The sequence below is a fragment of the Thrips palmi genome, unplaced genomic scaffold (genome assembly GCF_012932325.1).
Source record: "Thrips palmi isolate BJ-2018 unplaced genomic scaffold, TpBJ-2018v1 HiC_scaffold_1, whole genome shotgun sequence".
Taxonomy (NCBI): domain Eukaryota; kingdom Metazoa; phylum Arthropoda; class Insecta; order Thysanoptera; family Thripidae; genus Thrips; species Thrips palmi.
In genome coordinates this window covers 11,770,995-11,786,445 of record NW_023144620.1, presented here as the reverse complement: position 1 = coordinate 11,786,445, position 15,451 = coordinate 11,770,995, and the positions used below count along the sequence as shown (strand labels likewise).

The 15,451-nt window shown below is 54.0% G+C and overlaps 1 protein-coding gene across 3 annotated transcripts; it reads left to right on the top strand.

Annotated features, from left to right (window-relative positions):
- Positions 1-2,094: 2,094 nt before the first annotated feature.
- Positions 2,095-7,007, top strand: LOC117641471 (histone-lysine N-methyltransferase E(z)). Of its 3 annotated transcripts, none has more exons than XM_034378840.1 (14): positions 2,095-2,184; positions 2,595-2,755; positions 2,838-3,046; positions 3,271-3,462; positions 3,538-3,776; positions 3,852-4,015; positions 4,101-4,201; positions 4,307-4,559; positions 4,742-5,031; positions 5,115-5,376; positions 5,547-5,717; positions 5,810-5,992; positions 6,105-6,270; positions 6,393-6,533. In XM_034378840.1, the coding sequence occupies exons 2-14, from the start codon at positions 2,617-2,619 to the stop codon at positions 6,451-6,453; spliced, it is 2,430 nt and encodes an 809-aa protein (XP_034234731.1). In that variant the 5' UTR covers positions 2,095-2,184; positions 2,595-2,616; the 3' UTR covers positions 6,454-6,533. The 3 variants fall into 3 exon arrangements, with proteins under 3 accessions (XP_034234731.1, XP_034234724.1, XP_034234739.1); XM_034378833.1 differs by having other exon boundaries at positions 2,152-2,428; XM_034378848.1 differs by having other exon boundaries at positions 2,153-2,337; positions 6,393-7,007.
- Positions 7,008-15,451: the final 8,444 nt, after the last annotated feature.

Here is a 15,451-nt window from a genome sequence, read left to right as displayed (position 1 = left end):
ATTATGTCGCCAGGCTTGTTTCGCGGCTCGCGGTGGCACACTGGCAGTCCGCTGCAGACTGGTTCCGAGCGTCGTCTTCGTCGCTCTGTCTCTCTCGCACGTATACGGGGCGCCCCATGAGTGCGAGAGAGACAGAGCGACAAGACGACTCTCGGAATCAGTCTGCAGTCTTGGCTGGTGCGGCCGCACCGCGCCGGGATTACCCAATATCGACATATCGAGCCAGCCGCCTCGCGCCTCGGCGTGACACAGCCAGAGAACCAGGCGCCAGGAATTTCTGGGTTCCCTTTCATCTGCGCGGCGTGCGCAGCAGAAGGCCTTCCAGTGGCGGATCCAGCGACGGCCTGCCGGGCCTGCCCAGCTCTCTCGCACGCACGGAGTGTGCCGGAGGAGTGCGAGAGAGACAGAGACAGGAGAAGTTGGAGAGGTGCGGGCAGTGGAATCGCTGACAGCGCGTAGGGGCGCAGAGCGCCGCCCAGTCGGCGCACAAAGCAGTGGGGCAGAAGACCGGTGGAGGCGGTTAAAAAATCCCGGACGCGTTTTGAGCTCCAGAGTCGCCAAATGGGACTCGAACCGAACGTGTGACCTCACAAGTGACTAGCCCTCCGACCGAGGCTTCCAATGGTGGGGTCACACGTTCAGTTCGAGTCCAGTTCCGCGACTCTGGAACTCAAAACGCACTTTTAGAGTTTCGGCCGCCGGCGCCGGTCTTCTAGTGCCGTTGCCGCCCTGCGATCCCCTGGCTGCGCGTCGCTGCGCGTCGCTGCGGGCGGCCCGGCTCTTCAGGCCCGGCTGGGGAATTCCCCGCGAGGACGGCGGGTGGGCCGAGTCCGGCCGAGTCCAGCCGAGTCGCCGGGTTCAGCCCGTTCAGCCCCCGACTTCCAGACGGGCAGCCTGGTCCGGCCGCGGTCTGGCTGCTCGTTTTTCGTTTTTCGCTTTTCGTTTTTCGCGCGGCCCGCTGGCATCACCAGCAAATCGAGCCCATCCGTCACATCCGCCAATGCCACGGCCGGTCACATAGAAATACTATGGCTCCGCGCGGCCGGTGCAGCGCCGTCGTCGTCCAGTAGACTGGCTCCGAGAGTCGTTTTCGTCGCTCTGTCTCTCTCGCACTTGTAGATTCGAGAGAGACAGAGCGATCAAAAACGACTCTCGGAATCAATCGACGAGGGAAGGCAAACGGGAAGGAGGCAACATGAAGTCAACCATTTGCGGCAAAACGCCGTCTCCGCTGGACTCGGCACCAAGTCATCAACACCACTCTCGCGCAAGAAGTCATTGTCGAGGTCCAGTATACACCAGTACACTCCAGGCGAAGATTGGCGCAAAAGCAAAAGTGCCTCCGTTCTGCCAACAGGCCTCCAGGCGCTTCCAGGCATCTCCAGGGACCTCCAGGGACCTCCAGGGACCTCCAGGGACCTCCAGGCTGCCAGCTGGAGTCACCGGCACGCCACGGACAATGCGCGTCGCTTGTGGGCTAACCACACTGCACTGCGCTATCTGCCGACGGCATCGCGCCCTGCAGGCTCATTTGGACGCTCGGACGCTCATTGGAGGCTCGTCGACGTGTCTCTCTCGCGCCCTCGCGGGACGCCCCATGAGTGCGAGAGAGACAGAGCAATGCAGCGTGAAGTGCAGTGCGCCCCCGGGCAGGGGTTGCGCGGCCGGGGGTCGGGGGTCGAAATGAAGTGCCGGTGACTTGCTCGGCCAGACCACACTGGGCCAGCGCAGCTTGCGCCACCGAGGACAAACAATTTGGAACACTGATTCCGTGAGTCGTTTTCGTCGCTCTGCCTCTCTCGCACCTACGCGGCACGCCCCATGGGTGCGAGAGAGACCACATTTGGAGTCAGCCTATGCTGGTCGGGTCGACGCCCTCTGTCATTAAACTAAGTGCTTGTTCGAAATGAGTCCACTTACCTCTTCTATTCATTCATTCTCTCAGGCCGATGAATGTCGTCAGATTGACTTTCTCGTCGACATGCTCGTGTTTCAATATTCTTTTCCATTGAAATAAAAACCGCGACTTTTCTGAAAGACTGTCACACGGTGCACGTGCTCCCCTCGGCGTAGAGGCGTCGCTTCTCTTCAAACGAGCCGCCTCTACCCGCGTGGTGGTGCAGCACCGTCCTGCCCTCTAGCGGCCGTGAACCGAGCCCGTCATCCGCTTATCGGCAGCCATCGGTTTGTTTTCATTTCGTGTGCACTTTTATTTGTTTCATTTCTCATTACGTTAATTTCATCATGCGCCTTGAAACGGGCACTTCTTGAATGGGCAGAATGTCCCAAATTCGTGCCGCTGATTCTGACACATAAGACCGGGTATTTTTGTTGACGGTGAGCCGCAGCTGCAGTGTTTTATTGTGTGTGGAAAGTGTGAGATGATTTCGCGGGTATTTGTCGGGCCGCTCAACGTATTTGAATTTGTGTACGACACAATAATTCTGACGTTATGATGCACGATTTTGTTTCGACATAATTCTAACTCACGAAACTCTCGATCAGAAACCTTTCTTTTGACTTCTTTTGCCGAATCTACTTTGTCTTGGTAGGTTAGAATGCCCTGTTACTAACCTATGTGTTTGTGGCTGCAGGAGTTCGAGCTGAATGTAAAAAATGTCTGGAAAAGTTAAAGTTCCTGGGGAATGGAAGAAGCGTGTAAAGTCTGAGTACATGCGTCTTCGCCAAGCGAAGAGGCATAAAAGAGCAGACGAAGTTAAAGTTGCCTGGAATGTCAATCGAAAGGCTTTGACAGGTATACCGAGAGAGCGCATGGAAATACATGGTCTTTTGATGAGAAGAATTGTCTCATGGTAACTGGTTACTTTTTGTTTTAGATGGATTAGCAGAAGAAAACAAGCGGTGGCTTCAGGGCAAAGCAATATGGACGTGGCAGCAAGAAGCGCCTGCTCATGCTGCCTGCATGAAGAAGTCCGAAATCGTTGGACTGGATGGAGAGACACAGTCATGCCCCATCAAAATAATAAACTCTGTAACTCCGATACCTACCATGTACACTTGGGCACCAATTCAACAAAATTTTATGGTATGTTTTCTGTTGCAAAGCACCACATTGATTCAGATCTAGTACCCTGTATTTTTAAAAATTGTCTGCATAATGCAGGAGAGGGGTTCATTTTAAGATTCTTTTTTATATTGGCTAAAATTATTGTTTTTGACTTCTGAACACAATAATGCAAGGGAGAGTGTTTTCAATCCACCTTCTTCAACTGTGAAATCAATTTCCATTCCTGCCTTGTGTCTTTTTAGGTGGAGGATGAGACAGTTCTACATAATATACCATACATGGGTGATGAAGTTCTCGATCAAGACGGAACCTTTATTGAAGAATTGATCAAGAACTATGACGGTAAAGTTCATGGAGATCGCGAAACTGGATTTCTTGATGACAGCACTCTTGTAGAACTTGTCAATGCCCTCGTTTCCTATCAAGTGAAAGATGTAAGTAAATATTTCCCTTTAGCCTTTGTACATGCACTGATAATATATTTGTAATCATTACATTCTTTGCTCCAGGAGGAAGATGAAGCCAAAGGAAAAACTAGTGAAAGCCACAAAAATAAAGACAAATTTGATAAAGAGGGTCCATCATCTAGTAAAACTGATGTTAAATCTCAAGAAATGCAAAGTCAAAGCTCTTCTCCAGAGGATTCAGAGCTCTCAGGAAAGCCTTTACCATTTCCTATTGATATTATTTTTCAGGCAATATCAATATCATTTCCTGAGAAAGGGACACCTGAACAGCTGCGTGACAAGTAATAATTTTTAAACTAATCACCACTTTTTTACCTGATAACTGTTTTTACTATGAAAATTTTCTTGGCATCTAGGTTTATAGAATTAACATCACGAAAAGATCCAAATGCCCGTCCACCCGAGTGTACTCCGAATATTGATGGTGTTGCAGCTGAGAATGTTCCTAGAGAACAAACCCTTCATTCATTCCATACTCTATTCTGTCGAAGGTGTTTCAAATATGATTGTTTCTTACACAGTAAGTTTTTGATTTCTCTTTACTTACCTCAATACTATTGTAGTCCGTATGGCTGATCATTCTAAACAATTCCTTCCCCTTGAAGGATTACAAGCATCTCATGCGGGACCAAATGTCAAGAGAAGGAAAGGACCATTTTTGAAAACATTTTCAGAGCCATGTGGACCAAACTGCTACATGCTGCTGGTAAACCTTATTTTGCTACAATTTTCATATTTATTATTTGTGTGGTTAAAAAATTACCAAAATGAATTTTCTCTCATTGGTGTTTGGGTATTTTTCTCTTTGTAGGAGGGAATGGGTGAAAAGTTGGCATTAGCAAGAGTTGCTGAAAGGAAACAAGAAAAAGAAGAGGAGGATGAGAGATTAAGACAAAAAGAAAAGGAAGACGAGAGGCGCAGACAAAAAGATGCTGATCGTCCATCAGATGCCTCATCAACACAGCCAACTGGACCGAAACCTAGAAAGATACGCAAATTGAACTCCCTTGATTCTGCCAATGAAGTGAGCTCTGAAGATAGTAATGACAGTAGCAAATACAAAGGTAAGTTGCTGTTACTATTCATTTTAATTCATTTTTGGTATGCATTTTGTAAGTAAATTTCACACACTTGATGGCAATTAATAAACACATGGCACATTGCCTTGTCAATGTCTGTTGTTTTGTCGTCAGCAATACGTTGCTTTTCTATAATCTGTTAACAAACTTCAATCTCATGATTGTAGGTAGAGATGGCCATGTGCACTCAACTGACAACAGCCATCCTAGCACCAGCTCACATCACCAATCCAGTCACCATAACTCCCGAAAATCAACTAACCATGATCCTAATGGCTATGAACAAACATATCAGAAATCAGCTAATCCTATTTTCTCACTGCTGGATAGAATTGGAATTGATGAGTGTGCAGAATGGACGGGTTCAGATCAATCCCTCTTTCGTGCCCTTCAGAAGGTTTTCCACAACAACTTTTGTGCCATTGCCCAAATTATGCTGACGAAAACGTGCAAACAGGTGAAGACTTCTGTCAATTTCACTGTATTTGGTATTGACCTGACTTTGTCTGAACGCCAACTAATGCTTTCTAATATCCGCAGGTGTATGAGTTTGGTCAGAAAGAAGCTGCTGATATTCCAGCTGAGGAATCTGTTCGAGATTCCACTCCTCCTCGCAAGAAGAAGAAGAAGCATCGCTTATGGTCTGTTCATTGCCGAAAGATACAGATGAAGAAAGACTCTGGTTCTAATCATGTCACCAATTACACACCGTGTGACCACCCTGATCAACCATGTGACATGACATGTCCATGTGCTGGAAATGGCAACTTTTGTGAGAAGTTCTGTCAGTGCAGCTCTGAATGTAAGTGAACCTAATCACCAACTATTTTAATCCTAGCTTGTGCACTTGAATTTGAGTACACTTATTCCTTTTTCAATTCAGTTTTATAATATAAAGTCTATTTTCTTCAAATGATTTTTTAAATGCTCTTTGTTTAGTCAATTTTGATTACCTTTTACATTTTTACTCAGGTCAAAATAGGTTCCCTGGCTGTCGTTGCAAAGCACAGTGCAACACAAAACAGTGCCCGTGCTATCTAGCAGTGAGGGAATGTGACCCTGATCTCTGTCAGACTTGTGGCGCAGACCAATTTGATGTTTCTCGTATCACTTGCAAGAATGTCAGTGTACAAAGAGCCCAACGTAAGTCTAAAATTGGTCATTTATTTTATACCATAGGTGGAGGCTTAGTTTGTAGGTAAACTAAATGTTTCAACCTATTTGATATGTTACAGACAAGCATCTGTTGATGGCTCCTTCAGAGATAGCAGGTTGGGGCATCTTTTTGAAAGAATCTGCAATGAAAAATGAGTTTATATCAGAATATTGTGGAGAGGTTATTTCACAAGATGAAGCTGATCGGCGTGGCAAAGTCTATGACAAGTACATGTGCAGCTTCCTGTTTAACTTGAATAATGGTAAGTCTGTAGAAACAGAAACTCCCAGATTCCAAGCATGTTTTGCTTATTGCCTCATATTTTAAGCTCTTTTTGTTTTTTTATTTGGTCTAATTGCTTTTGTTCTTTTCAGATTTTGTTGTTGATGCGACACGTAAAGGAAACAAAATCCGATTTGCCAATCACTCCATTAACCCAAATTGTTATGCCAAAGTAATGATGGTGAATGGTGATCATCGGATTGGAATCTTTGCTAAAAGGGCTATTTTGCCAGGGGAGGAGTTGTTCTTTGACTACAGGTTAGAAAGTATTTTAATTTTAAAAGAATGTTCAAAAAATATATTGTTGGGGTTTGTTCCCATAATGTTTGGGAGCAGATGTATTGCATGTGTAATCACATATACATTTTTTTACTTTGCAGATATGGACCAACAGAGCAACTGAAATTCGTAGGAATTGAACGAGAAATGGAGTTCCTGTAATTTTCTAATGATTTTGTCTTTTTAATTTTGTGTAACGTACTTTTACAATCACTGCCAGATTAGTGCCTCAGCATAACTGAAGTATCATCTCATTCATTACTCAACACTTTTATTTGATTCATGTATTTTGTTGTTGTTTGAGACTCAGGATTGACTGAAATTGTAAGATGTTTTTAAGATACTGTCTTAACATCTCTGATCATGTCTGCAAAAAATGAATTAAGTCCAAACCAAACTTTATAATATTTAGACCAACCATATGTTTTCTTTTTTTAATTGTTCAGACTGCATTTGGAGACTTTTATGTTTTTGTAACGGTGTAGTATTTCTTACTTATAGCCGTTTTATTTGTGTAGTATTTCCAACTTTTGACTGCCTTATTGTGATACTTAAAATTGTTCATTCTTGATTTAATGATTTCCATCACTCCCATCAACTTTTAAGATTATAAGCAACCTTATTACTTGTATGATTGTTGTCATTGTTTAAATCTGTGACATCATCGGAAACTTCTATGTTATTTAGATGTTTCATAAATGTCTTTCCACCACAAGTTTGGTTTCAATTTATTGCATATATCATCTTTTCGCCACCACACATCAAAACATGCACAATTTGAATTTACTTATGCTGGTTGTGTGTTGACATAAAATCAAACTACATAATAATAAGTTCTGCATGCAAATGTCTGATAATAATGCAGGGCATTGAAATTCTGTGTTGAGAATTGATGCCACTTTCGGTCGATAAGTGCCCCCAGGTGAAACGGCCACACGTTCGGTTCGAGTCCAGTTTAGCGACTGTGGAGCTAAACGCGTCTAGAGTTTTGGCCGCCGGCGCCGGTCTTCTGGCTCGCACTGCACCCTACCCTACTTACGGGAGCATCGTGGTACCGACTGCCTACCTTCCAGGCGGTGCTATTAGGGCATGAGTCCACTTGACTTATAAATATCTCTCCCCCTTCCGGCAACCCCAATGCGGGCCGGGCAGGGCCGGGCTTGACGCAAGGCGCCGCGGGTTCCCGTCCCGTGCAACTCTGCATCGCTCTGCATGTCGCACGGACTGACGCACGGACTGAATGACGGCGGGTGGCCAGCCATGGGCCAGGCATGGGCCAGCCGCGCGGAGCGTTACTTTGGGAAAGTAGTCGTGGCCTGCCCCTGCCGCCCGATTCCGAGGGGTCGTCTCGTCGCTCTGTCTCTCTCGCTCCCCTACACCCCATGAGTGCGACAGAGACAGCGACGAAGCGGGCCTTCGGAGTCAGGCGGCTGGGTATCCACTGCCGTCGTTTAATGAGCGCGTAGCGCGTACGGCCCGGCAGTAAAGGGTGCAAAGAGGGAGGGGTGTGGGGGCTCGACGAATGGCTGTTCGTTCAAGTGTTGAGGCCCCGGCCGCCCCGGCCGCCCCGGCCTGGCCAGCAGACCGACTCCGAACTCTGCTCTCATCACCCCGTCTCTCTCGCACTCGTGCGGCGTCCCGCAAGGGTGTGAGAGAGACGGAGTGTCGAGTAGCGCTGGGAATGAGCCTGCTGGCCGCGGCGGCTAAAGAGCTGCGGCCCCGTCGCCGTCGCCGGCGGTAAGGCCATGCGGTAACGTCCCCCGTCGTCCGCGCGGCCCGCCACCCGCCTCTCCCCAGCGGACTGGCTCCGAGAGTCGTTTTCGTCGCTCTGTCTGCCTCGCCCTCTTGGGGCGTCCCGTGTAGGTGCGAGAGGGACAGAGCGACGAAAGCGACTCTCGGAATCGGTGTGCTGCGCGGCCTGGCGGCCTGGCCATGCGCGGCCGTGCCTCCGATCCATATGAATGGTTGTATATAACGGCCGCCGCCGGCCGGGCGCCAATCAGTCGGCGGACATCTCCAGGCCGCGACGCGTCCACGGAGTCCTGGACGCCCTGGACGGCCCCCCCACCAGCAGGACCAACAGGCAGCAGTTCCAGCGAGGGCGTCCAGCGAGCAGCATGGCGACCGGCTTGTTGTGGGTGAGTGGGAGTGGGCCTTCGGAGTGCGGCATACGGACAATCTTGTAGGAGTGGGCGTTCAACGAGCAGCCCCGGGACCACCTTGTTGTGTGTGGGCGTTCAGCGAGCTGCACCGGGACCACCTTGTTGTGTGTGGGCGTTCAGCGAGCTGCACCGACAAAATCTTGTGAGTGAGCGTTCAGCGAGCTGCACCGGGACCATCCTGTGTGTGCGCCCCCAGCGAGCTGCACCGGGACCATCCTGTGTGTGTGCCCTCAGTGAGCTGCACCGGGACCATCTTGTGTGTGGGCCCTCAGCGAGCTGCACCGGGATCATCTTGTTGTTGTTAGGGGGGGGGGGGCGTTCAGCGAGCTACGCCGGGACCATCTTGTTGGAGCTGCACCGGGCCCATCTTGCTTTGGGTGGGCGTTCAGCGAGCTGCACCGGGCCCATCTTGCTTTGGGTGGGCGTTCAGCGAGCTGCACCGGGACCATCTTGTTGTGGGTGAATGGGAATCGGCTTTCCCTCAAAGGCTTTTGACTGCCGCGCACGGACCCCGGGCCAGAACGGGGTGGGAGTGGAGGTCGACGCGAAAGGTCACTCTTTACTGCGGTGAACATGAGACGATCGCAGCTCCGCCCCTGTCGCCGCTGTCGCACACTTGGCGCGTCTGCTGCTCCTTGGCCGCGTTGGAGGGTCGCTACCTCGTTGCCCTGCTTGCCCTGCTGGCCCTGCTCCAGGCGCGGCTCCGGCGCGCTGCGTGTTCCGCAGTGACCGCGTGACGTAACGGCAATGGCGGTCTACGGCGGCCCTGGGGACCGGATCAGTCCTCCAGTGCGGCTCCAGGGCGATGGTGCAACCTGCTCGTGGTTGTCCAGGTTGTCCAGCCGGCGCTCCAGGCTGTCCAGGCGGCGCGTCCCGGGCCGCCCCGCCCGGCCGGAGGGAGTCCTGGAGCGGCCCAGTCGTTTCATCGCTCTGTCTCTCTCGCTCCCTCACGGCACGCCCCACGAGTGAGAGAGAGAGACAGAGCGACGAAACGACTTTTCGGCACCAGACTGGACTGGACTCCGGTCGCGTGTGGTATTGGTGTCCAGGACTCCGGAGTTGACCGGCCTGGGCAATTGGGCCGCACGGGGAATTCACTGACTGCAGGCGTCTCGCTTCCCGTGCCACATTGCAATGTGGACCTGAATGTGGCGCCGGCCCGCGCAGCCCGCGCTGCCCGCGCCGGCCGGGTCGGAATGTGAACCTGAATGTGGGGCCGCACGCGCTTCCTCGATGCGAGCCGCAACGCGAGCCAACCCGGAGATTGATCGGCTCGGGACACGTCGCGTAATGCGAACGCGAGGCCGCCATCGGCACGGCCATCGGCACAACGCGATAAGGACGATTTAGCATTTCTGAAAGTGGCGGCGCGAGTTCTCTCTTCCCTGGTCGCACTTCATGCGTGGCTCAGGCAGCCTGGTCTTCAGTGGATATTGGGCTTGAACCTGGCGGTTTTGAAAAGGGGAGGTGCGCCGGGGGGGGGGGGGGGCACCTGAACGCCTGAACGGCAGGTAAAGGGTCACTTTTCCACTGCAAGCACTTGAACTGGTAAAGTGCACACTGGGCCAGAAGATCGGCGGAGGCGATCAAAATCCCAGACTTGTTTTGAGCTCCTGAATCGCGAAATGGGACTCGAACCGAACGTGTGACCCCACCAACGGATTCCTCGTTCGGAGAGCAAGCGATTGGTGGAGTGACACGCTCGGTTCGAGTCCCATTTAGCGATTCTGGAGCTCAAAACGCGTCTAGAGTTTGGGCCGCCTGCGCCGGTCCTCTGGCCCACTGTGAAGTGCCCGCCCCAGTTCGACACCGCCGGACCTCCGACCGGAACGAGGCGACGCGAATGCAGAGCCCACACCTCGCTATCCATCAAGCCGGGCGGATTGGAACCCAATCAGCGAGTCAGGGGGCGCCACGCTGCGCCGCGAAGCACAGCAGACTGATTCCGAGAGTCGTTTTAGTGGCTCTGTCTCTCTCACACCCATAAGAATGCCCCACGAGTGCGAGAGAGACAGAGCGACGAAAACGACTCTCGGAATCAGTTGGAAGCACGGTATGTCCGCGTCCGGCTGTCCAGCGGGTCGTGCGGTAACAATTTCGGGGCTTGGGGGCTGTGCCTCCGGGCTGAGCTGGCGGGCAGAGCTGGCGGGCCTGTTTCGGAGGCTGCAAGGCGCCGCTGCCTCTGTTGTGGCACGGCGTCGTTCACACTTCAGAGGCCGTCCTTGTTTTTGTAGGGTCTCGAGTCGTTGCAGACATCAGGTATATAGTGCGAGATCCTGTTGTAACACCAGGCGCGGATTCGGAAGGGGGGTGGTGGCAAAAAGGGCATTTGACGTCCTCTCTCCCATCGCCCTAGCCGCCTGAAAGGTAGGCAAAGGGCCACGTTTCGCTTCTGTCAGTAGGCAGAATGTGCAACTTTCGGCAACTTTGCCTCCTCTTTCAGGCCGGCTTGGCTCTGAATCCTCCACCGGGTACACTGAAAACTTGTGTACTGAGCACACACACAGAGCTCTGAAGTGTGTCTTGACTGAATCCACAGTTTCTCAGTGTAGTGTCCGCCCTGTCTTGACCGGCGCGTTGCGTCTTTTGTGTCCCCAGGTGATGTGCGGCTTGGCGGTGGCGGCGGCGCAGGACCCGTACGGCGTGCCTGCGGTGCCGGCCGTGCCGTTCCAGGGGCTGCCGCTGTACGCGCAGGGCCTGCAGGGCGGCCTGCAGGGCGGCCTGCAGGGCGGCCTGCAGGGCGGCTACCCCTTCGCCGGCCTGGCCGGCCCCACCGGCGGCGCCTTCCAGCCCGGCCAGCCGCTCGACCTGGCCAGCCTGCAGGCCCTGCAGGGCCTCCAGGGCCTGCAGGGCCTGCAGGGCCTGCAGCAGGGCGGCCAGCCCGCGCCGGACCCGCGTACCGGGCCCATCTCGTTCGGCCCCGAGCACGCCCGGCCGGCCACCACCACGCCCAACCCCTTCCGCCAGGGCCCGCTGGTGCAGGCCGCACTCCAGCAGCAGCGTCTGCAGCAGCAGTTGCAGCAGCAGCAGCTGGCCTTCGCCACGCCCACCAACCCCAGCGCGCGCTACGCCACGCTGCCAGCCCCCGCCCCGGCGCCGGCCTCCGCGCCCGCCACCGCCCCCGCCACCGCCCCCGCCGGGCCCTCGGGCTTCGCGGGGTACGGCGGCTTCGCGGCGCTGCCGCCCTCCGGCCCCGCCCCCCTGCTGCCCGCCCCCGAGCAGCCCGCGCCCTCCTCGTACGCCTACGCGCGGTAGTGGCTGGGCCTCGGGCTGGGCCTCGGGCTGGGCCTCGGGCTGGGCCTCGGGCTGGGCCTCGGGCTGGGCCTCGGGCTGGGCCTCGGGCTGGGCCTCGGGCTGGGCCTTGAATGAAAGAGTCGTCCTGATTTGGAACGAAAGAGTGAATGTGCGAAGCAGCCTACCTGTTACCCTTGGCCCGCGAGCCAGGTCGTCCATTCGAGCGCACTTCGCGACCAGACGGCCTGCCGGCCTGCTCCACGGTGTGCGACTTCTCTTCCAACTGTGATATCACCCATCTCCCTTGGCGCCACGCGTGCCGCGTTGTATCTCAACTGTCTCGCCTTCTGAAAAGCATAGCAAAACTGCGTTTTTCTCTTGTTGCTTTCACCTTTAATTGTTTTCTTGTTGTTTGTTTTTCCCTTTCTACTAGTGTAAATAAATCTTCCTTCTTTCAAAAGTGAAACGAATCGTGTTTTTATTGGTCATATACTACCCGTTTCATTGATCGTCGTGTGCAAAGTAGTCAGTCGCCCCTAAACACGATCTTTGGAGTTGAGAAACTGGATCGTCCCAACCACACTCTCACGCGCGCGTACGTACACACACACACACACACACACTCTGCTCATTCGCTCACTTACACATACATACTCGCTCACTCACTTACTCGCTCACTCACGCTCACTCACTCGTATTCTCCCCCCCCCCCCACACACACACATACACACACACGGACCAACTTACGTACCGCGGGGATAGTCCTCGTCCGGCGCGCACGCAAGTGGTCGGTGTGCATGCGATACTCGGAGCCAAACCGCAGGCGCCATCGAACGGCCGACACGTACACTATTAAGGATGCTTCCGATGGGCCGACGGAGGGCCGACGGAGGGCCCTGGGCAGACCAGCAGCAGCAGCCCTGGGCTCCACTGTAAGACTCGGGCCGCCTTGGGCCGGCGACGGCGAAGGCGCAGCTAGGCGTCACTTCCGGTACTTCCGGTCTCCGCGGCCACAGGCCGACCACAGGCAGGCCGCAGCCTTTCAATGCACCATGAACCGCGAAAAAAGGTGCTCTCAGTTTTTATTCAATGGTGTTTCGATTAAGAATCGAGGAATTCAATAATACATGCAACGCAACACAGCAGGTTTCCTCAAAATACTCAAGTGTGCCGCCCAAAATCAATATATTGAGGGCCAATTGAATGGTTATCGTATTGCCAATGGGTTTTCCATCATGTGACTCACGCCCCTTACCCGTACGCCCAACGGCCACTGAGTCGGAACATGGGAAAAAGATGAGGATGAGACACTCGGTTACTGGACGCTTCTGGACAAGGTTTAACATTGTTAAACACCGTACCAATGTTCAATCACATCGAGAATCACATTCACTCGATAATGACGTTATGTTAGGTACTTTTCCAGAATCATCCAGAAATTGAGTGTCCCCTGTAAACCCCCCCCCCGTACCATTATTACCCGAACTGACCCTACTCGCAAAACTGCGTCATATCTCACATTTAAAAGTCCAACTCTAAATGTAAGCTGATTAGTGGCCGGAGTTAGTGCGGGAGACAGGCGGGCACAGAGACAGCCGGTCTGATTGGTGGCAAGGGCTTCAGTGCAACACGCGGACGCTGCTCGCTGCATGCAGTCTGCAGACTGTTTCCGAGAGTCGCTTTCGTCCCACTGCCTCTCTCGAACTCATGGGTCGTCCCGTGTAGGTTCGAGGGGGGACAGAGCGACGAAAACGACTCTCGGAAACAGTCTGCTCGCTGAGCATGCTAGCTGGCCGCGGACTTGACAAACGGCACACAGCAGGCTAAGTGCGCGGACGCGTAATTAGGGGCTCCCGGAGAACTGTTCCGCACACTGGCCGTCGCAGCTCAATTCCGAACAGTGCCGCGACCGTTTGGCCCGCATCGCCATCGCCATGCCTCTCTCGAACCCGAACGGCGTCGCCCCATGAGTGCGAGAGAGACCGAGCGACATGAGGCCGACAGAGGCCCGTTCGGAGTGAGCCTGCCGCGGCGCGTCTCGCGTCTCTCTGCTTGCGCTTATCTCTGCTTTATTGGCGGCGTCCCGACCAGGCCTAACCTAGCCTAACCTCAACGTCAACTGGAAAAGGAAGTCGCGCAGCGGGAACGGGTTCCCCGCGGCCCCGCCCCAGCGGGCCGCTTCCGAGCGCTGCTTTCTCTGTCTCTCTCGCACTCACGGGTCGTCCCGCAGGGGTGCGAGAGAGACAGAGCGACGGAGTAGCCCTCGGAATCAGCCGGCCGCCACGACCACAAGCACCCGCATCAGCATCGCAAAGTAAATAGTAAAGTAATGGGCTCTCCGGAGCAAGACCCGAGGCGAGACCCCTGCGGACTGATTCCGAGAGTCGTTTTCGTCGCTCTGTCTCTCTCGAACCTACACGGAGCGCCCCATGAGTGCGGGAGAGACAGAGCGACGAAGACAGCTCTCGGAATCAGTCGGCTGCAGCCCGCCGGGGCAGTGAGCAGCGAGCCTCAGCGAGAAAAATAGCTCAACAAGAGCTGTCTGGCGAAGACTCGAGTAGGACGGACACGAACTGTTGCGAAGTGAAAATGAAGTTTTAATGACGATTTGGACGTGAGAAAAGCGCCTCCATGTGTCAGTAAAAGTGAGAAACAGGCTGTGCGTCGCGTCACGCATCTCTCGGCGTGCCGCGCGTTGAGGTCTCCATCCGCGCTGCACAGTGGAGTGGATCCCCGTGGATACCCCACGCGGTGGCGCCATGGTGGCGCGGCGTATCGACGGGGCGCAGTGACGGACAGCCTCCGTGCGTTGCTCCGTCGCCTACACAGTGGGCCAGAGGAGGCGGCCCAAATTCCCGGACGCGTTTTGAGCTGCAGCGTCACCAAACCGGACTAGAACCGAACTTGTGACCCCACCAATGGATTGCTCTCCGAGCGAAGAATCCATTAGGCGGGGTCACACGCTAGGTTCGAGTCCTGTTTAGCGACTCTGGAGCTCAGAACGCATCTGGAGTTTTGCCCACCCGCACGGTCCTCTGGCCCACTGCGCGCCGTGGACGTGCACGCAGCGCGAGCGCGTTGACAGCCAGGAGAGCGCCGTGCTGGGTAGGCAACCCGAACGCAGCGCTGCGTGGCGGAGCGACATCGATTGCGATTGCGATTAATGGCTGGACCACAAATGATCGTCTGGCCCCCTGGAGTGGCAAAGCCGTATGGCAACGCGATTTAAATATCGTCTTACCGTTTAGCAGTGCTACGGACACCCGAAACCCAGAGCTCTTGGGTTACTGGACAGCCTTTCGCTTTCCAGGGAGAGGACCTACCTCCTCTGGAGGTGCGCGCAGTGTGTCCGTCTCTGTCGCGCCGATTATGAACTAAACGACACGCGTGTGCTGGAGCAGTCCGTCGCTCTGTCTCTCTCGCACCTCTACGGGACGCCCCGTGAGTGCGAGAGAGACAGACCGGCGAGAACACTGTTGGTAATGGGCGTGCTGACTGCAAGCACTTTGCAGTGCAGGTGTCTGGCGGTTCGCCGCGGGGCGTCTTTCGGCGCGGACTGATGTGCGGACACGCACGCCCCGGTCGCGTCTTCGTCACGTGCTCGTCACGCACGTGTCACGTCCTTGTCACATCCTCACCACTTCCTCGTCTTAACGCCCTCGTCACCTCCTCGTCACGTCCCGCCACTTCCTCGTCACGTCATCGTCACTTCCTCACCACGTCCTCGTCACGTTGTCATCGTAATGCCATCGTCACGTCTTCAT

Excerpts from the sequence above, each read along its gene's own strand:
- LOC117641471 (XM_034378848.1), top strand. The coding sequence starts at position 2,617 with ATGTCTGGAAAAGTTAAAGTTCCTGGGGAATGGAAGAAGCGTGTAAAG. Across the intron at positions 5,377-5,546 it reads CTGTCAGTGCAGCTCTGAAT|GTCAAAATAGGTTCCCTGGC; the intron begins GTAAGTGAACCT and ends ATTTTTACTCAG. Across the intron at positions 5,718-5,809 it reads CAGTGTACAAAGAGCCCAAC|ACAAGCATCTGTTGATGGCT; the intron begins GTAAGTCTAAAA and ends GATATGTTACAG.